General features: G+C 37.4%; 1 protein-coding gene across 5 annotated transcripts; it reads left to right on the forward strand.

Annotated features, from left to right (window-relative positions):
* The first annotated feature begins 1030 nt into the window (after positions 1 to 1030).
* Positions 1031 to 22075, forward strand: slc39a14 (solute carrier family 39 member 14). Of its 5 annotated transcripts, none has more exons than XR_013787586.1 (10): positions 1058 to 1181; positions 8298 to 8587; positions 10089 to 10260; positions 12414 to 12583; positions 16852 to 16974; positions 17483 to 17668; positions 18224 to 18428; positions 18677 to 18861; positions 19292 to 20516; positions 20647 to 22075. XR_013787586.1 is itself a non-coding variant. In XM_079473405.1 (9 exons), the coding sequence occupies exons 2-9, from the start codon at positions 8315 to 8317 to the stop codon at positions 19442 to 19444; spliced, it is 1467 nt and encodes a 488-aa protein (XP_079329531.1). In that variant the 5' UTR covers positions 1031 to 1176; positions 8298 to 8314; the 3' UTR covers positions 19445 to 22075. The 5 variants fall into 5 exon arrangements, 3 of the variants coding, with proteins under 3 accessions (XP_079329531.1, XP_079329529.1, XP_079329530.1); XR_013787587.1 differs by lacking the exon at positions 12414 to 12583 and adding an exon at positions 15618 to 15787 and having other exon boundaries at positions 1069 to 1181; XM_079473405.1 differs by lacking the exon at positions 12414 to 12583 and adding an exon at positions 15618 to 15787 and having other exon boundaries at positions 1031 to 1176; positions 19292 to 22075.
* Positions 22076 to 22446: the final 371 nt, after the last annotated feature.

A 22446-nucleotide genomic window follows, 5' to 3' on the forward strand; every position in this document is an offset into this window, starting at 1 on the left:
TGTCTCAGTGGATGAGGTGCAAACGTGTGAGGTGTGAAATAACCCCAGAGCGTGTAGCATGAAAGGTAAAATAGACTATAAAACATAAGTGTGCTTCAATATTATCTTAAAGGCCTAAAAGTATTTATTAACATTAAAACATGAATGTTACTAATGATTTAGTAGCATTAAAACATTACAAGTATCTGCTAACATTAACATCACAACATTATGCAAAGTATACAGGTGAAAGGTTTTATTGAGATCTAATATAGTTTGATTTCGGTGTTACCTTAGGTTTTTTGAGCAGTGTATAAAGAAAAGAAAATACAGGCATAAAATATGCAGAATAAACTTTAATCTGCAAAATAATTTGCTAATAGGGAAGTAAACATTTCTTAAATATGACACTTAGAATTAAATAAAAAGGGAAACGCATACATCACATAAAGCACAGTATTGAATCAAAATCGAGTTTTTTCGCGATTGTCAATTAAATGTTTAGGGTATGAGACAACGTCCCCAGTGCGCAGAGGCCACAAATGCGTCCATAACCCTGTTAGACGTTCCCAATGCATTCAGTAAAACATCCTGTTTTTTACAAGAGAGCGGAACTCATGGTTGCAGTTTAGTTTCGAGTTTGATGAATAACGCATTAACTCCTAAAAGAAAACAAGAGTCACGTCGTACGTGCATCTTCACGCGTGAACTCGAATAATTCGCTGTGCAATAATTAATTAAGTTAACAAACTAAACTAAAAGAGTCACGTACTACCAAAGCAAAAATATTCAATTATAACTGAAACTCTCTTGACCCGTCTTATCCAGATCACGTCGCTTCTGCCTCCGTCAACTTGAATCCCACCTCGAGGCTTAACTACGGTATAAATATTAATTAATATGACTTGCATATTAATAAGTATCGCTGACGTCACAGTGTTCGATCCAATCGATGAAGGCCTTGATACTAAATATTCATGAGCATTCATCTTTTTCGCGGGCGGCGCTTTCCAATGACGTCATCACCCCCGCCTCTCGTGTCAGCAACACGCCGCTGTCTTGTGAATGGGTCACTGTTGAAAAAAGGAAAGCCATCCGGCTTTGGGGATTTAAACGGGTTATCCTCGTGTCCCTTCGAGCATTTTGGCTGGTCAGTCAGCGAACCTGGACGCGCATCCGCAGATCGACGAATCTCAGGTTAAGTGAGTTGTGTTGCTTTTTTCTGTGATTATATGATGTAATGCACCCGGCTAGCCGGCTAAGCATTATCTACTTCAGCAAGGTTCACGGCTTTTGTCCGTGTCGGGATAATTCGTGTTTTTGACAACAAATTAGCGGCGTTATTAGTGACTGTGAGCGAGCCGTGATGATGTAACTGTTTGTTGCGTCTATTGATGACATGTTGTTAGCGGACGCGGCGTGACGTTTACCTGCATCTTTACTCTTCATTCATTTTAACGTCTTCAAACTGTACAGTTTACATAATTAAACAACTTGTCTACGCCCTGGGTTTGTGTTATTATCCACTATTGACAGAGCAGAGTCATACGTGATCGTTAATGTGTATATTTGTGTTGCTGCTATGATTATTTGTGAGTTCTGTTTGTTTTTTGTCAAGTCTGAGCTTTTCAAAAACGTAATGAAAAAGTCAGTCGGTCATGGCTACGTAACGTTAAAGCGCATGCAGCTTTTCAGAGGAAAACTGGTCTGTTAACATTTTGTTTTTGTTCATCTGACAGCTCGTATAGACGTGGAATGTGCCGTTTTGCTATTTTTGGAATTACAGTAGGTGATTCAATGTTATTTAACAGTGTAATAGTTTTATTAGTCAAAGTTGATATAAAATGTTACTGAAAATGTGATGCAATGGAAAACCTAAAACAAAAGGTAAAATTGTAATTTCCAGGCCTGCATGTGAGTTTCTTTTTCTAGCTATGATCAGCTCTGAAATGCTTGACTAAATATGACCATTCATTGTGTAAATGGTTAAAAATCTATATTATGAAATCTATAAAATGATTGAAAATATATATCCAATAATGACACTTTTATCACCTACTTTTAGAAATAAAAAAGTGTCTCCCATGAACTAGATTTTAGTCCATTTTCTCTGAACAAAGCAAAGATAACTTGCTGATTACATAATAATAAATTCTGACGGAGGCAATGTTTGCTGGCCGAGGAGCTCTCGTGAAGTCCTTACTGTTTCATCATGTTTGTCGTATTATGGGAGACTTCACAACTGCTTGTTATGCATTTTTCCAGTTTAGTGGGCTGGCACGAGAGCTTAACTGTTGCTGGTTGATGATGCCTTGTTCCTTGAGGGTAATTTGATCTGTAAATACAAGCTATAGGGAAGTGCTCTCTCTGGCATTATACTGTTTTCAATAATGACAGGTCTGTTGATTTAATTACAGTCTCAGTTAACCCACATTGTCTACCGTATAAAGGGGCTTTGATCACTGAGGCGCTCTGAGTTTACTGTATGTGCCGGTGACTCCAGCACATGAAGATTTGCTGTGTGTAGTGGGTGATCAACAGGTAAACTTGTTTTTTTCCAGCATGGTGTCTTTAAAAGTTGATGAGCGTGTGAAGCTAGTGTCGGTTCACAGACAAAAAGTTAATATTTGTATACAATATTTGTCGCTGTTGTTTAAAGACCTCTTCAGATGATACTAAGAGGTGTCAAAGCGTAGAAGGGGGTTGAAGGCCTGCCAACAACAGCATTTAATTTATTTGCTGTCAGCAAGTCGTAGTTCTCAAATTCCTTATAACTTTCAAACAGGGTTGTTCAGCGTAGTGTGTGCACTTAATAGCAACAGTGAATCATGCCTGACATCCTAGTGTTGTGTCTAGGTTTAGCCTGTTTGTTTGTTGGTTAATCCGGTCCAACACTTTTGCTTAAACTGCTTTGTTCATCGATGGATTTGGTCAGATGGGAGCAGTGAGTATTATTGTGCAGACCTTTCTGAAAGCCATACTACATTTCCTCCATTGAACTACGAAAGGCATTCCTAGTACTTTCGCCAGTGTTCCTTTAATAGCGTCTCTCCTATCCGCCAATTGTTTTCCCTGTTGTCTGTGACCCGTTATGTGCGTATCCGTAGAGCGTCAGCTTGTCAACAGATAGAATCTAGAGGTTGATAAGGAGATGTTCTCCCTTGTGGTTATCACCCGAGTCGAGCCTTGAATCCTGCCTGCTCAGCAGACAGGAGACGTGTATGAAAGTTTGTCCACTGTTTTCTGCCAGTGAGCAGATTTGTGTTGCCGTCATTCTCTGGATAAAGACCTTAGCTCCATATTATCACAATTGCATTCCTTTGTTCCAGGGCTGTCAATTAATCGCGATTAATCACATCCAGAATAAAAGTTTGTGTTTACATTATATCTGTCTATGTACTGTACATGTTAGTTTTGTATTTATAAACTTATACATATTTTGGAAGAATTTACATCTATTTGTTAATATTTACCAATAATTTATATTTTATATATTATGTTTTTCTAAAATATATGAATTTATCTATATGTTTGTATCAATACAAAATGAATATGCACAATACACAGACATGTATGTAAACAAACTTTTATTCTGGATGCGATTAATCACGATTAATCATTTGACAGCCCTAATTTGTTCCATTATTTTACTTTTTCTTTTTAAATGTTTAGATGTAGACTTTGGCTGTTTGCCTTGAAAAGTTCTTCTGATTTTTATGCATTAAATAATTGGGCCTAATAAATGAGTTTCAGTTGTGGTATTGATTTAAGACGTTGTCTTTAGTTCGTATGGTAGAGCTAAGTTTTGTAGAACTGGTTTTATTTCGGATCAATCCATATCTTTAATGGATCTTCAAATATTTAATGATTTTATGAGTGATTTCTATAACCTCATTGAATGCAGTTACTATTAAGACTCTGAACGGCAGGCATTCTTTCTTATGGCTTATCATATGTCCTGAAATAACAACAGACCAGAACCTTCAGACAGGGTTGTTATGACCCTCTATCATTATCTGAAGTATAATTCTGTCGCCGTGACCTGATTACTGGTTCCAGTGTAAATGCCAGTTTGAGTTGTTTAGTTTCTGATATCATTCATATATGTGGCACAAACATTGTGGGAGTTTCTATTGTAGTCTTAGCGGTAAGCAATACCCTCTTAAAAAAAGGTGCTCATAAGGTTCTTCACAGCGATGCCGTAGAAGAACCATTTTTGGTTCTACAATGAACCGTTCATTCAAAGGTTCTTAAAAGAAACCATCTCTTTCTTACCTTTTTATAATGTGAAGAACCTTTATTCACCATTAATGTTGTTAAAGGTTTTTTATGAAGCCATTTAGTGTATATGAACAGTATTCACTGCTGCTATCTTTAGTCAATTCAATGTGCAACTTCATATCTTAAAAAGGAAAAGTTGTTTTTTCAAAATAGTTACATCTATTATCACTAAATACAATTGCCCACCCTGATGTGGAGAAATATGAATTTCAAGATTGTTACCTTATGGTGGATGTGCTGTGCTGTACTGTTCAAGCATTGACTTGCTTTTTGAAGTGCTCATATATTATTGAGAAGTCAACAGGGATCACGTTACCTTTGTGTCTCCATCCGTAAACACACACCATAGATTCAACCAGCAGTAACCTCCTCCTCACACACACTGATTCTCTATCACTTTCTTTCCAAATCCTTGGTTGTCCAAATGTTTGTCTTCAATCAGAATAGTTTTAGTCAACTGGTTTTACTTGTTTCACAAGTACACGTCTGACTAATCTTTAGCAACATTTTAGCATTTGCCGTTTTTGGTGTCTCTAGCACATGAACCTGGCCGATGAACTGGTCAGTTAGGGTTAAGCGAGGTCAGTCTAGCGTTGTTGTTGTTGTTAAGTATCTGGACTTGAAGGACTTTTGTAAACACTGAATGGTACTTCATTATATTCAGCCTTTTAGAATGTGATGAAACCCAGCTAAAGAGGACTCGCACAAAAGCCATGACTATAAATTAGCTCCATACATTTTAAATTAATAAATGATCATTTTATTAAAATGGATTTAGAACATGTTTATGGGTCTTAGCAATTAGCAATGATTGAACCAAAGTGATGATATTTTATGATTCTTTTTGGCATCTGTATTTATTAAATTATGTTTGATACACACACATTTAGTCTTTTCTGGAAATTACTTTTTTCCTATAATAAATCTGCCACAAATTTGTGTTATGGCTGAATGTGTCTAATACAAAACTTTAGTTTCCACAGTGACATGTGGTGTCTTAGCAAAGGGGTCCATGGGGGACAATTATCTCACTTGTGTGATCCAGGTAGTGGTAATTTGTTAAACTTTGTTTCCATTGCGCCATTCATTCACCAACCAACAGAATGAACGAACAAGTGTTTCCACAAGTTCTTGAATGGTTAGTCTGTGGCGAAGAAAACCTGTTATGTCTGGCATAAGCTTATATCAATAAGTCCATTATTTGGAGAGACTTAACACGGCCTACCTTAGTGCTGGGAGGTATACCGGTTCATACCGATTACCGGTGTTTCTTTTTTGTTATTATATTAATTTTTAATATTACGTATTACCGGCGTATGTAGCTTAAACAAAGTGCTGTTTCAGCGGAGTCCCTTTTCACTGTTGCACTATGACCGGCCATTCAAACACAATGTGTATTTCTATGTCGCGGCACTATTGTATCATAATTTTTCTACATAAACATGCGGTAACCGGACTCGTTTAGATGTTCGCATGAGCGGTAACGTTATATATTCCGTTCATGTCGTAATGGCGCCCCTGAACAGCAGATGACTGTAACATGTGTAGCAATTGCACGTTCGCATTACGTTATATTCAATTCACTCACATCTTCAGAGAGCGAGCGTGTTCCCCTCATACCTGGGGCCTGTACCATGAATGTAGCTGAACAAACTCAGGGTAGTTGGATTAGTTTTGGGTTGACAAAACCAAACCAACGTGATCAAGCTTTGTTGGTACCATGAAGCAGCTCGTGGAGTTTCTTTGTCAACTCAAGCTTTGATCCTGAAGCTAAGATTAGTTTGCGCGCGCGTGCACATGAACGAGTGACGTCAGCATGGCTAAACCAATCGCATTATAAATGGATAAAGCGATTTCCACAATATGAACACAAACATGAATTTCAGCCATGGACTGATATGTTTCTGCTGTCTACGCAAGAGAGAAGTGTTTCAGAAACACTGCTGATTGCGTTAATGCGCAAGTTAAAAGACTATACAGTACACACATTCACTGTAGTGCTGTAGGCAAACAGGATCCGCGGGGTCCTCGGTGGAACTACAAGGGGTCCGTGTCCTTGCGGGCAACTTATTTCTGTACCCATGCCTTACATAAAAATTACAACAAATGTTCATTGAAGCTCCCGCATATTGCAATTTTAACCTGCGCGCGGACATAAAACATCCATTCAGGCAGCAGAAGCAAGAAAGTTAACCTTACATCTGCTTCATCATTTCCCTTCCGAGTACACATGAGAGGAGTCACGTGCAAATAAAGTTCATTCTCATATATTTCTGAACTTCTGTACAAATTTGTTAAAGCTGTAAACGGCTAATTTCACAGGCAAATGACATGCACCTCTTCTGCATTGTAAACTCTGACATCTTACGTGTTTAAAATCAATAAATGCACCGTGTACTGATGGTTCATGTCAAACAAGTTGCCCAAAAAAAAACGCGGACGGGTTGCATGTTGGTCTCCTTTTAGTCTGATATGATAAAAGCAAGTTTTTTTTTGCAGAAAGAAGACGGAGCTCAGAATTATAAAATAGCGGTCTGTTCTGCAACACAAAGAAGCGGAAGAAAATATAAGAATTACACTTAATAAACGGCCTGCTTTTACAACAGAATGCATAAGCCTCTACCTTTAATAGACTAGTCTTTGCGCCATTAACCAGGGTCAATTATTTCATTGAAGCCTTAATAAAAACTACGGTTCACGACAAAGAAAAATGTCCTAATACAGTGAAACTGACAGTGTTCCTAGATGTTCTGCACCACAGACAAAAATGCAATGCAAATACACGTGATACAATAAAAGTGGAATATAAGTAAGTAAATTGAATTTCATGTGAGTGTTAGGGAAAGCCAGCAAATCTGTAAAATCTGATTTTTCCTATATAGTAACCAATATTTGATTTTATATTTGTAATATATATTTATATCTTTTTTTATTAGTATTTTTATTTTATTAAACAGTATAAAAAAATAAATAGCCATTCTAACACGCACTGTGAGTCAGTTACGTCACCTCTATGTTTCTTTGCTCACAGCTGATTGGTCAAACTTCAGTCTGAGATCTCGAATCCAGAACATAGCCTGCCCTGGAGCAGGTTAGCCGTGCAGCGTAAGATACCATGGCGACGAACACAGATTAAAGCCGAGCTACTCTCATGGTACCTAAAACCCAGGGTTGGCACAAACTAAACTGAAACATAGCTGGCTAGCCACCTAAACCAGCTTCATGGTACAGGCCCCTCCTCAATATAAGCATATAACATGATGTGTTTCTAGTTTAACCTGTTTCTCTGTATGCTTTGGTGAAGATTGACAGCGTGATGCGATCGGTTTTCTCTCGCATATCTAATTCAAGCCTTAGTTTTATGATTTAAAAATATGATATCAGGAAATCATGTAGCCATCGTGACTATGTAAACACAGCAGACATCACATGCATGGTTTAATTGTAAAACCTTTTCTGTATTTGCTTAATTTAATGTATGCAAGTTAGCTTTGCATGCTATTCAGTTATAAAAGTAGGCTAAACTGTGCTGTTATAATAGGGGAAGGGGATTGTTTACATGGTGTAGTTTTATTTCTTTTTAGCAAAATTTGCTCAATTGAAAGGTTCTGTATTTTGACTGTAACTGTCATGCATCCGGATTACTTCACTTCGTCATGAGTGCAAGCTCTTTATAAACAGCATCATTTTGTGGGACTTGCTAACCTATATAACACTAGTGTGGCATTTTATGTCAATCAGCTGCATTATAGAGCGTTGGGCTTGTGATCAGAAGGTTGCTGGTTCAAATCTCAGTGCCAGCAGGTCATGACCGAAGTGCCCTTGAGCAAGGCACCTTACCCCTGATTGCTCTGCAGTGATGTGCAACTGTAAAAAAAAACTACTTGTAAGTCGCTTTGGATAAAAGCGTCTGCCAAATGAATAAATGTAAAATGTAAGTGTGTATTATAAAGCAAAATCTGTATAATGCTCTCTGATTTTGCTCCCAGAAATCAAGTTTTTTATTCATGAACCTCTCTTTGTCTGTCTGTCTGTAGTGTTCGCTGATTCAGTCATGACCTCGGGAGAAGCCGGTGGCTTTAAACAGCTGATATTGGCAATTGGCCTGACCTTGACCCTCGGCCTGCTCCAGTGGCCAATAGGGGATGTCAGTGGACAGAAAGAACCGTCCGCGACTCAAGTTCTTCAAGAATTGCTGATACGATATGGAGACAACACCACCATCTCTGTCCCACAGCTTCGGTCACTCCTCATGCAGTTAAATGGGGTGCCAACTGAAAACCATGACGTACAACTGCCGCAGCCCGCCAAAACAAATGCATCGAAGGTGAGTCCATCTCAAGAAGGTTACAGAATAAAGTATCATGCAGGATTTAAAGCTGCAATCTATAAAATGTTTCTTGAAAATAAATGATAATCAGCTGTAACGCAAGTACATAATGAAAACTATGTCTAAAATGCTCTTACCTTACTCCTATTTTTGACAGTATAGTGATTTATAAATTGAATAAAGGGTATGAATTCGTGAGAAACATTGGATTGAAGATTACAAAAGGAAATGTCAATAGTTTCAACATGCTTTATTGCAAATGATGAAAAATGAAAAATAACTTCAAAACTCATTCTTTTGTTTGTCAATTATTCAACTCATGATGTTGTGGGTTAAGTTTTATATACGCACCAAAATCATTATCACATGCATGCAAACCCCATGCGTATCATTTGCAAGCAAAATATAATTTCTGCGTGTACATAGCACGCCAAATACAGCGTGTACATAGCACGCCAAATACAAACATAATCTTGTTCTACACATACACACTTCATCACGCGCTTATCACATTGACCTGTCAGTCTCACAGTTTGCTTCGGCTGTGACCTTGGACCACAAAACCAGTCTAAACCAAGCTAAATAAGCGTCCCATTGATGTATGTATGGTTTGTTAGGATAGGACAATATTTGGCCGAGATACAACTATTTGAAAATCTGGAGTCTTAAGAGTGCAAAAAAAGAGATGGCAACAGCAAGCAAAGTTTGTAAGCGTGTTTCCGGACCTTTTTGTTCAGGAACTTTGATATATTTACAATAGGAGTTATTTACAATATATATTCATGGAACATGATCTTTACTTGATATCCTAATAATTTTTGGCATAAAAGAAAAATTGTACTTCTACTTTTCTTCACATGCTTTAGTTTGTGAGGAATATTTTAAATATTTTCTAAGATTCTGTCGGCTCGACTCCCTCGTGACTCCATTGATCAGCCTGGTGCCGTTTATAAGACGTGACAGAAGCTAATTCTGTACCAAACGATGAGGAATTATCTGGTGTTTGGTCTGTTAGTTCTAATTCTACACAAACTAAATGGTGCATTTTTGAGACGACGAGCTCATGAGTAACATCTTGATTTTCTTGATTTGTGTTACAGTGTGTATCAACCTTCTGTTTCTGTGCACACCCAGACATAGTTTTTGTTGGAGTCACCTTTTAATAAGGATATCATCTGTAGTGGCTTCTCTAAAGCTGTACATTACTCTGGAGTAACAAATTGTTCTGTAACGCATTGTCAACAGAGATAAAATACTTTATTGCGCTGCAATTGTTTACTCAACATTTTATGTTGTCCTTGGCATTTTTGGCACATTCCCACAAACCCCCCAAATATCCCACAAACATTAATACCACTTTGAAAGCTGACCATCTCAGATCTCGAGGTCAAATCCTTGAGCGGTGTCCTGTTGTGTGGGAGCTCCACAGCTCCAGTACAAACTGCGATTCCTGTAATATAAGTGATCTGTAATTGAAACCTCTGTCCTGTGATTTCAGTGCTTGGCGGTGGATGCTCTGGCCTTGTATGGTTTGACCGAACAGTCCCGTGTAGATGGACCGGGCCTGCAGGAGATCTGCCCCACCATGTTACATCAGCTAGACACTAAAGCGTGTAAAACACAACAGGACCATGAACCCGAAACCAGCCCCAGACCCACAGATGCTGAGGGTAAGCCTGTTGTAAATCATTATATATATATATTTTTTTTTTTGGCAGCGCATACTAATATGATACATTATAAATATTTAACAACAATTTTGTATTATTGAGTGCAGTTTGCTGCTCTTGAGATTCTGTTTGTTTGGACTTTCATCGTTTTGATGTAACATGTCTCTTAATATTCTCTTCAAGATGCAACATTTTGCACGTCCACAAGGAATGTTGTTCCATAATTATCTTTGTGGTGAAAGTACAGCAGATATTGTCACACATTTACCAGGGACTGGATTATAGTGTATCTGCTCTGTAGAACAGAAAGTCTTTGCTGTATTTTTACAGGAAGTTTAATGGTCAAATCAGATTAGCAAACAGAGTTTAAACTGTGACCAAGGTGATCAGATGAAAGCATGTCGTTTTAAAAATATCCTGTATTGAGTCTTGAGTTTAAGTTAATGGGTGTTCAAAAGTACAGAAAAGGTCTGCAGATTTAGAAACATCATGCAACACGTGTCCTGGTGTCTCACTGCTCATGTGAATATAAAAAGATTTTGGACACTCTAGTCACACTTAAAAATAAATGTTCTTTCATTTTTATCAAAAATAAACAAACAATTGTCTTTAAGTGTCCAATAAGGTTTCAGGCCACTGCGTATATGCACATAAAGCATAACATACAGTAGATTTGCAGTTGTTCATATATATTTTGGATGGCAGTCACATCTGGAGTCAATCGCAGTGCTCTTGTCGACAGGAAAATTTAAAGGAGGCTGTTTGTTTAGGGAGTCTTTCAAAAGCTCCAAACAAAATATTCCCTGTGTAGGCAAGAGGAATAAAATGGCAAAACAGAGGGTTCATAGAATTTCATGGGCATTTGTGAAATCCTCCAGGACATTTTGGGAAAGTCAACCAGACATAAAACAGGAAACAACTTCACAATCCTATAAGGTGAGATTTATATACAGCCGCGTGGAAAAGACTATTCCAAATATCTATTTCAAATCAGCATTTCTAGATGTATAATGGCCAGTCCGGTCAGTCTTTGTTTTATTTCAATAAAATGAAACCTCAGGAGTGAAACCTCATCCAACAGCAATGTAAAAGACTGACAGCATGACAAGACACATGAAAGCTGTGATACAAAAAAAATATAATTTTCACACTTTTCCTAAATACATACACAAAATAAATATTACAGTTGCATTGTTTAAAAGTAAATATAACTTGTTTTCATTGTACTTTTTCAGACCTTTAATATAACAGAGCATTTCTGTTATTTTGGTCTGTTGCTCGAGTTTTCATTTTCTGAAAATAAAACCAATTTTTAAAGAAAATTTGGGAGAGATATTTTAGTAGTTTACAGAATTAAACAAAACTGATAATTTTACCTAAACGCATGCCTATGAACCGTAAATTCAGCAAAACTGAAAATAATTTAGACTTTTCCACGGCTGTATATTCTGATATACCTGATCCAATTTTCATTCCTTGCATGGAATTCCATGATGCTTTTATATAAACCATTGTACTGTAAGGATTAGATCTGCCCTATTAAGATACCGTAACGCTTGCATGGTACTACTATGGTAAAATGCAAAAAAAGTATTTTTGAGCAGACACGAGGAGATGGACTACAATAGGGGGAAATGAGTCCAGGCCATGTTGCATGTTTTATGTAGACTCTGCCATGTGCTGATTTATGTGTGAATGGATTTTTGAATGGCGTATGCAAACTGTGTCGCAAGGTCTTAACAGCTGTCACGTTTATGCTTCTTTGCTGTTGTAAGAAAGAAAGTAGATTTGACTAAAAGCAGAAGCATTCGTTTTGAATGATTTATCAGAAGAATAGCCCACAGCTGCTGTTTAAACAAATATAAACTGGTTTTAGAGAGAGCCCTTATTACCGTGTCACATGATATCCGATATGTATAGTACACCCACCTGCCACGTTTCCCTCCCAGATAATGACTTTCTCTTTAACAGTCTGCATGTGCAGTCAGTCCCGCATCGTGTTTTTGTCGTCATTCTTGCTTTTCTAGGTATTCAAGCTGGACGGCATTCAAACTGTGCGCCGCTGTAAAATATGTTCTTATCCCCTTATAGGCTAAATGTATAATGTCATGTTATGTTATTAAAGGGTGTGTGTGTATGTGTGTGTCCTGCAGTGTGGGGTTATTCAATTCTGAGCGTGACTCTGGTTAGCGTGTTCGCTTTGACCAGCGTTTTTGTGGTTCCCCTGATGAGGACACGATTCATGCGCAGAACGCTTGTCTTTTTCATCTCTCTGTCCATCGGAACGTTGTTCTCCACCTCCATCCTGCAGCTCCTGCCTGAGGTTCAGTATCCATCCACCCATCTCCACCCAAACACACAGAATCATCCTCGGATCAGGAGTAATCTCAAAGGGGGGCCTGGAATCGGTGTCTCTTTTCAGCATTTTCCTTCTACACTGTTTTTATACTTTTAACAAGCCAGAACGCCACAGCAAAGCTTCCTCTCAATGTGGTGATCTTTTCTTTCTCAACTCTTTTTCTCTTCCAGTTGATTTTATTTTCTGTCCTGTACAGTAGGTGCAGTTTGGAACTATACAAGCTGAAACATTAACTGTTGTTTTTGTCTAGGGGGTTTTTCAGGAAAAAAACATTACTGCTTGGTTGTTTGTGCCCTCCAGTGTTATCGCACGTATCTTGTTCATTTCTTAAATTTACTGATATATGAAATTGAAAAACCACATACAATGAAGGAAGAAAGTATTAGATCCCCTGCTGATTTTGTGTTTGCCCACTGACAAAGAAATGATCAGTCTGTAATTCTAATGGTAGGTTTATTTTAACAGCTAGAAACAGAAAAGCAACAAAGAAATCCAGAAAAGTACATTAAAAATGCAAAAAAAACTTAAAGTATTTCATCCCTTTGCAAAACATGACTTAGTACTTTGTGGCAATTCCCTTGTTGGCAATAACAGAGGTTAGATGTTTCTTGTAGTTCGCCACCAGGTTTGCACACATCTCAGGAGGGATTTTGTCCCAATCCTCTTGGCAGATCCTCTCCAAGTCATTCGGGTTTTTAGGTTGACGTTTGGCAACTCGAACAGATTTTCGATTTTGTTCTCATCTGACCACAACACTTTCACCCTGTCCTCATCTGAATCATTCAGATGTTCAGTGGCAAACTTCAGACAGGCCAGAACATGTGCTTTCTGGAGCAGAGAGACCTTGCGGGCACTGCAGGATTTCAGTCCTTGACGGCATAGTGTGTTATCGATTGTTTCTTTGGTTCCTGTGGTCCCAGCAGCCTTGAGATCGTTGACAAGATCCTCCCGTGTTGTTCTGGACTGATTCCTCACCGTTCTCATGATCATTGAAACTCTGCGAGGTGACATCTTGCATGAAACCCCAGACCGAGGAAGACTGACAGTGGTTTTGTGCTTCATCCATTTGCGAATAATGGCACCAACTGTTGTCACCTCACCAAGCTGCCTGGCGATAGTCTTGTAGCCCATTTCAGCCTTGCGTAGGTCTACAATCTTGTCCCTGACATCCTTGGAAAGCTCTTTGGTCTTGGCCTTGGTGGAGAGTTTAGAATCTGATTGATTGCTTCTGTGGACAGGAGTGTTTTATACAGGTAACAAGCTGAGATTAGCATCACTCCCTTTAAGAGACTGCTACTAATGTCAGCTTTTTACCTGTATAAGAGACACATGGTAGCCAAAAATCCAGCTGATTGATAGGGGATCAAATACTTATTTCAATTCAATTCAACTTTATTTATATAGCGCTTTTCACAATTTGCATTGTTCCAAAGCAGCTTTACAGGGGAATTTATTTCACTCATTAAAATGCAATTCATAACTTTTTTTAAATGCCTTGTTCTGGATTTTTTTGTTGCTATTCTGTCTCTCACTGTTAAAATAAACCTACCATTAGAATTATAGACTGATCATTTCATTGTCAGTGGGCAAACATACGAAATCAGCAGGGGATCATATACTTTTTTCCCTCACTGTATGTCCATTGTTTAAGTAACTAAATTACTCCAGTGGGTTGATAAATGTCCTCTTAGGAAAACGAGTAGCATTTTGAGCTTAATGATCAAAACGTCACCATAAGTTCAAACATGGCGGGATGTCAATTCTCATCGGTTCTCATTTGTCTCGACAAAGCACGCGTATGACAACTAATAACAAGAATTGAATGCTTGACACGTCCGGATGCGTGAAGATATGTACAAAAAACAAACTATGCTTGTAATAAAGAGTGTGGAACGAGGTGCTTAGCGTTTACTTTGAGCATCGAATATGGATTTTTACACAAACCAATAATTTTACTAGTTCATTAAATAGATGTTAAAAAACATGGCAAAAATTTAGAAGTTGGAAAAAAAACAGTGACTTTCATGGACTCAAACATAGCGGCCAATCAAAATAAAACCAATACAATTTTTAAATAAGCAGAATGCCATTGTCGGTTGGAAAATAACTTCATTCTTTATAGTTTATCATTTTTGTGAGCAGGAACTAACCCGTGCGGTCACCTAGAAATATCTTTGTTAGTACAATACCTTCTTTTATTGTCTAACCAGCTTTGAAAGTATTATTTGTTGGGCCAAACTGTTGGGTCGTTGAGCTGCCAGAGGCATCAGTCAAACTGAGGTACAGGTACACCTTTGTGTGCTGGGTGTTTGAGGTTCATTGGTCGCCCAACATAAATAGGGTTGGTGATTGTCACCTTAAGGAAGATTTTAGGATGGATGGATGGAGAGATGATGATCTTCTGTGATCTAGTCTCTTAAGGTATCCTTTGTTCTAGCAGGAAGCTGCCTGCCCCCACTTCCTCTGTGAATAAAACACAATGATTATACACTTTGGATATAATGAAAAGTGATTCTGTGTCTGAAATGGTTATAATTATTACTGTTAATTCATATTTTTAATTTGCTACAAATGCAAATGCAATTAATCAATGAATGAAATTCAGTGAAAATATATTTTCAAATTAAAGCTGCAATCTGTAACTTTTTTTGTTAAAAATAAAAACTCTCAAACTCATAATATTCAGCTATTGGGTACGATGTTGTCATGAAACATCAGTTTGTGACATTTGAGCAATTTGATATGTTTTAACAGAGGAGACAATAAATAGGCAACCGTTACAGATTGCAGCTTTAAAAATTGTTATTTCAGTTGTAATAATTGACGTCAAACCTAAATGGTCCACATTACTTTTCTTAAAATGATGAATACCACTATTGAAATTAAATGATAAATATCATCGTTTCACACGTGTTAATTATTCTGAATAATTCCAATATTATTTCTTCTTTTCTCCTTTCTTTTCCACCTCCTCGCTCTGTTTTGGTCATTTGGCCAGTCTGGGGGTATGGTTTCCTCTGTGTGACGGTGATATCTCTGTGCTCACTGGTCGGGGCAAGTGTGGTTCCCTTCATGCGGAAAACCTTTTACAAGCGGTTGTTGCTGTACTTCATAGCCCTGGCCATTGGTACTCTGTACTCCAACGCCCTCTTTCAACTAATCCCAGAGGTAGAGTGGACACGTGGGGGAAAGGGTTCAAAGACGTGTGCCATGCAGCCAGACATGTCAGATTCAACCGTCTCAAAATAACCTACATTAGACAGCTTCTGATGTGGATATGTTGAGGCTGACAGTCTAAGGAATGTTTCGCCCAAAAACTAGAAATTTCTGTCGTCACTTACTCATTTTTATTGAGTTTGTATGTGCAGCAAATAGTCCAAACTTAATTTCTTTCTGTATGATCTTAAGTACATTTGAGTAACACAGCTGCATATATCGTAACAGAATTAAATTTTTTGGGTGAGAATATTTCTTAAACACCAATATAAATCTTACTGACCTTAGTGGTTCTCCCCAGCAGGAATAGATTAAATGTAATTTAGGACGAATCCAAAAAAACAAAGATTTGTTTCAGTTATTATTTTATGATCATAGTTAATCATTTACCACATGTTTTACTGCTTTTTATACATTAATGGCACTATGCAAGTTCAATTCTATAAGTAAATGTTGTTATAATTGCTTCCAATGTTTCCTCATCTGTAAGTCGCTTTGGATAAAAGCGTCTGCTAAATGACTAAATGTAAATGTAAAGGCAAAAGAAGTAATTTGGAAGACGTTAGGAGTTACTGCGGGGGAAGCACTAAGGCAAAATCTAACGTCATTCCCAAACTCGCTTTTCTAGAATGTTTTTCAAACAATGTGACAAATATGCAAATAAATATTTTATAGAATCTGTCTCATAATTAAATTTTTCAATTAAAGATTTTGAAACTATGTTTCCAGAAAACAAACGGATTCTAGAAGAGCGACTGGGGATGGTTTGAAATGTATCCAAACTAAACAAATACTGTATATGATGTACTACAGATTCACATTTGGATAAAAGTGTCTGCTAAATGTTCTATTGTTAAGCACACTACATACGATCTAGACGGCACACATAAATCAACATTTTCAAGTTTACATACATACATTACTTTTATTTATGATTGATTAAATATATCTACAATTATTGATATTTTGCTTTAATTACATTGACATTTGTTAAAGACATTTATTTTTGTATACAGGCTTTCGGATTTGACCCCATGAAGGATTTTTACGTGTCCAAGTCTGCTGTCGTGTTTGGGGGATTCTACCTGTTCTTCTTTATGGAGAAAGTGCTGAAGATGATCTTAAAACCAAAGGACAAGGTGAGCTTTACACTTATGGTCTGTACCGCTGGTAAACCATGGAAGTTATTTGTAGTGTCAGCAAATTTTGGCATTGTCACGGTGACGTGGGTTCCCATTCACGTGATGGCGTGTCATCTGATCAGTGTTTTCCTTAACTACATAAAAAAACAACTATTTGCAATGGAAGGTGTGTATAGTATGTATGTTTCTGGTTTTACAGGATAGACTTTTCAGAAGTGTTGCACCCCATCAGGAACTATGATGTGGTTTCAAATATGACATTCTCCATTTGGGTGTTGAACAAAACAATAATAGAAAGTAAAGTAGGCTCAAGACCTACGAGAGCCTGATGTATTGGTGTCGAAATAACTTGTATTATTCAGCAAATAGCAGTAAATGTGCATTAGATTAATCATTAAACTGTTTGCTTTGGAGAGTTAGTTGTTGTAATACAGCACCCTCTTGTGTGAGAATTAAGTCAAGAACATATTCTCTCTCTCTTTCTAACTGTCTATTACACCTGTAGGGAGCACATGGCCACAGTCACTTACCTGCGGAGCGCTATGCCAGCACTAATGGAGACCTAGAGGATGGTGTTATGGAGAAATTGCAAAATGGAGAGACGGGAGGATCATCTTTACCAAGGGCGGAAGGTGATGTCAGAGGGATCGGAGAGGACGACAAAATACTAAGCTCAGGGCCAACAGTGCAGGTGACTAAAAAACAAAACATGATAATTATTTTACTTTCACCATGTTACATTATTATTATTAGCAAAAATGTATTGCTTAAGTGCATATTCTTTATGTTTGCTTTAAAGACCAGTGAAAGAAAAGTTCTCCTTTTAGTAGCTGTTTTATTGTCTGTTTGTCTATTGTTTAGGACTGCTCGATTATGAATCATAGTTACGATTATTTTGGCCAATATTGAGATCCTGATTATTTAACACGATTACTCACTCAACTTTTGTAACATCACATTTCTTTTTTCTTAAACTGTGAATATATGTAAATAAATAGCACATCTGAACCGCTATAAAGGAAAAGTGGGCACCGTGGAGTCGTACCACAAGTGAAGAGAGGATTCTTGCCCAATGGAATGCAGCACAATAATCATTTACATCGATTTTTTTTTTGTTTTTGTAATTGTGGAAGGCTAAAATTGATGCTTACGATTAATGTTCGATGAACTGCACAGCCCTAGCTTTGTTCTTAAATGTATTTTTCATTTACACTTCTGACTTCCTGTGATGGCATCCCTGTTGCAGGACTCTCAAAGTTCAGGCGGATGCTATTGGCTGAAGGGTAGGGCGTACTCTGACATCGGGACTTTGGCGTGGATGATAACTCTGAGCGACGGTCTCCATAATTTTATAGATGGCCTGGCTATCGGGGCCTCCTTTACAGCCTCTGTGTTTCAAGGGATCAGTACTTCAGTGGCCATACTGTGTGAGGAGTTTCCACATGAATTGGGTGAGAATTACATGAATCCTTTATAGAGACTTTTAACCATGCTAATCGCTTTAAACAATTATCAATGAACAGGAGACGCTTAATGTAAAATGTGTAAAATTAAGACGTTTGTCTTAATTTTGGCAAGGCCGTTTTAAAAATGAACTGGTCGATGCCACTGTAAAAAGATTCTATCCTGTCAAAATGTCATTTATATCAAAAACAAAAATGGCCACAATGCAATGTTCAATCTTGTCATCTGTGTCCAGGTGATTTTGTGATCCTGCTAAACGCTGGCATGAGCATTCAGCAGGCGCTGTTCTTTAACTTCCTGTCAGCGTGCTGCTGTTATCTGGGCATGGGCTTCGGCATCCTGGCAGGGAATCGCTTCTCTCCTAGCTGGATTTTTGCTTTAGCCGGGGGCATGTTCCTCTACATAGCACTGGCTGATATGGTAAGAGATTTAGTTCTAGCCAGTGACATGCTTTAAAGCCGGCGTTTGAAAGCCAAGCCATTTTTGTTGTCTTGATCTGTGGATCCAAAAAAAGTCCAATAATTAAACAGCTCAATTTTAGCTGGAAGTCACTGAAACTTTTTTTTATGCTAAAATTATTTTAATATAATTTAGTTGTTTAAAACCCAGATGAACTCAAAGTGAATGTTTCTTGGTTAGCCTGGAGATATGTGTAATCCTTCTACAACCCTGATCAAAACAGACACGGAGTACTCTGCCACTATTGGGAATCACACAAGATTATTATTTGCACTTCAATCTTAAAGCTGTGCTTTATGAACAAAGACCTGAAAACACAGAAAGTCATTGCCATTAGAATCATCTTTAAAGTTATGCTGTTGATTCAACCTCTCTCCGTTTTCCTCTGCAGTTTCCAGAGATGAACGAGGTCAGTCGCGAGGAAGAGGAGGCAGGAGGTAGCGGATCTATGGTTACTTTTGCCATTCAGAACGCTGGGCTGCTGACTGGTTTCGCCATTATGCTTGTACTCACCATCTACTCTGGACAGATACAGCTTGGATAGCAAAGGATCTTGATACAAACTTGGAACCAAAAGGACTAACTCAGTATCTGGGACTTAAACACGAGATCTACCGGGCTAAACATTAAACCTCCAGCACTGCTGGCTTGTTTTAAAGCCCAGCTGGACTAGGTTAGGACAGACATTGAAAGGTGTGTGTTGGGCTCAGATTAAATCGTGGACTGTCTGAAGAGGCTAGATGTTTGACTGCCGTCTAGATTAATCTAGAACCAAGGACTTGTGGATGGATCATCTGCCTTTCTAGTTTAGACCTTTTGCCTCAAAAGAAGCTTTAAGACGCTAGGCTGTCCCTCTTTTTTTTATTCAAGTACCCCATTGTAAGCATCTTGGTCTTTTTGAAACATTTTATACTGTTCTTATTCCTTTAGCAGTTTTCGACAATAAGCCTCGCTGATTTACTGATGACATGGGATGTTTCCAAAACTTGACTTGTTTTACAAAGCTCCTGAAACTGATCAAATGTGCGCTAGTCTAACGGATTCCAGAACTTCATACCGAGTGCTTTTGTTAGTCTGTAGAGAAATCAAAATTTTATATAGCTGGTAGGCACTTGGATTAAAACTATTTGTTAGTTTAGTTATAGTGTGTGGTTGCATACTGTAAGAAGTTTTTAGTTACTAATAGGTGTATTTTGCATTATTTCTAAAAGATCTCCCAATTCCATTCCATATTACCCACCAAAAGAACAGCTGGAGATTGAAACAAACAATCCTTGAATAGCTCTTATTCTTTCACTATTAATGGTCTTTTTTTACCCCTTTGTCACAGAAGCGTGGACCAAGTTTCTTCTAGATAAATCCCCGCCATCTTTTCCTTTAATAGGCGGTGAATCTTTTTCTCTTTTCAGTTTATACGCTATTTTAAAACCACGTTAATTCTGATCATCTGATTATTTATTTGTTTTATGTCAAGACAGACCAGAGTGCGTGGATAGGTAAAGGTTGAATGGTTAAATACCTTTTTACGTTCATTCATTTTGCAGACACTTTTATCCAAATGGTCTTCATTGAATTGCATTCAAGCTATACATTTAAAAAATATATTTTTTATATCAGTATGTGTATTCGCTTGGAATCAAACCCCTGACATTTGTGTTGCTAACGCAATGCTCAAGCGAACACACATACTCCATCCATCCATCCATCCATCCGGATGAGCAGAAGAAAATGGATGGATGGATGGAGTATGTGTGTTCGCTTGGAATCAAACCCCTGACATTTGTGTTGCTAACGCAATGCTCAACCAGTTAAGCTACAGGAACACAAATAGACACATTGCTTCCAATTTAATTTGTGATGTGTATATTATCATCAATCAGACCAGGAAAGTGTAATGTTAATCACAGAAACTATTTTGCTCAAACCAAAAACTGCCATTCTGAAAACCCATAGGAAATTCCTGATGGAACAGATTGTTGTTTCGGCAAAGGAAATTCTCCTCCAGGTTTTAAAACTAAAGTATATCATTCTTCTGTAATAGTTGTTATAATAGTCATTGTTATATTGTTGTCATTGTAAGAAATTAAAAGCAAATGCAGGCACAACGGTGGCGTATGAACAAAGTAATATATCATTCCTTATAACTGACTGTACTGTCCCGCAGTTCTTTAAATAGAAAACTACTCATTTAACATCTAGATTTACATGCCTCATGCCACCGCTTTTTTAAAATGTGTTGAGTTTTAGTCTGTCAATTATAAATATTCATACAAATTGTCTATGCAGAATACAGTATCAATGGTTAGTACAAACTCTTGACATTATTGAAGAGGTGATCTTTGGTCTATTTTGTTGGCAGCCTATGCTTCAGCCATCAGGATAGTCTTTACCATCTTTAAAAGCCTTTATCACCTCCTCCTCCCTCGTATAACGTGTTCTTCCATTATATCGCCATCAGATATTGTATGTTAAGTTATGTTAGCTGCCGATATTGCATTGCTTGGTGTATGCATTAAAGTCCCCAGTGTGCTGTTGAAAAAAAGATTTGAGTTATATTTTTGCGGCAATTTTGTGTGCATTTACAGTAGACTTTCTGCTGTAATTTTCTGAAATGTCTCTTTGTGTATTTAGGAGATACATTTGGATTTGTAGGCAGCGCAGGTTACAACATTGTCTCAGCTTGTTTCTAATTTCTATGCATTGAGAAACCTCCTCTAAAGTGAGTTTACTCCTTAAAGATGGGATAGTCTCAACACCTTCTTTTAAGGATCAAATGTTTTAGTTTTTTGTACCTCATTTTAATTTAGTAATATTTTAAGACAAATTAAGTGTAGAATGTGTCATTGTTCATCTGTAATATTTTGAAAGAGTTTATTTTATGTATACTGTCATCAATATTTAAATGATAAAAAGAGGTTGCTGTAAAAGTTAAAGGGAGCAGTTTTGTTTGAAATGTAATTGCTAGTATATCTGAATATGATGAAGGAATTCTTTTAAATACTGTAAACATCTCAAGTGTCGTGTGATTTGTGTTACTGTACTTTTGTACAACGTGTGAAATCGGATTGCTGGTGACGTGTTTTACATTTTTCTTTTCATTTGGAAATATCAAGCCATGGGTTTTCAGTTCATTGTGCAATGAAAAAATATACCATCTGATAAAAACGTTTTTCTATTTGTTTGTATTGTTCTATTTGTATGACTATATCAAATGTAAAGGTTAACAATAAGCTATTAATGGTTGCTAAAAATACAGTAATGTATGGCAATTATCATTAATCAACATCTGTGAAGTGTGAGTTTATGACTACATTGTAAAATCAACCTTATTATTTTCTCCTAACGCTCGAGGACTGGCCAAAAACAGTTTGGAGAAACCTTTAAGCTATTAATAGAATCCTTCGTTTACATATTTAAATGCCTTAAAGGTGTCTACCTGTTCTATTTATATGCAAAGCTTTCATGTAATATTGTGTTTATTCGTTCGTTTAGTACTATTATTAAGGCGCATTCTCATTCCCGTTATGGTCACATCCCGTGCACCCA

Source organism: Barbatula barbatula (assembly GCF_947034865.1).
Source record: "Barbatula barbatula genome assembly, chromosome: 2".
Classification (NCBI taxonomy): Eukaryota; Metazoa; Chordata; class Actinopteri; order Cypriniformes; family Nemacheilidae; genus Barbatula; species Barbatula barbatula.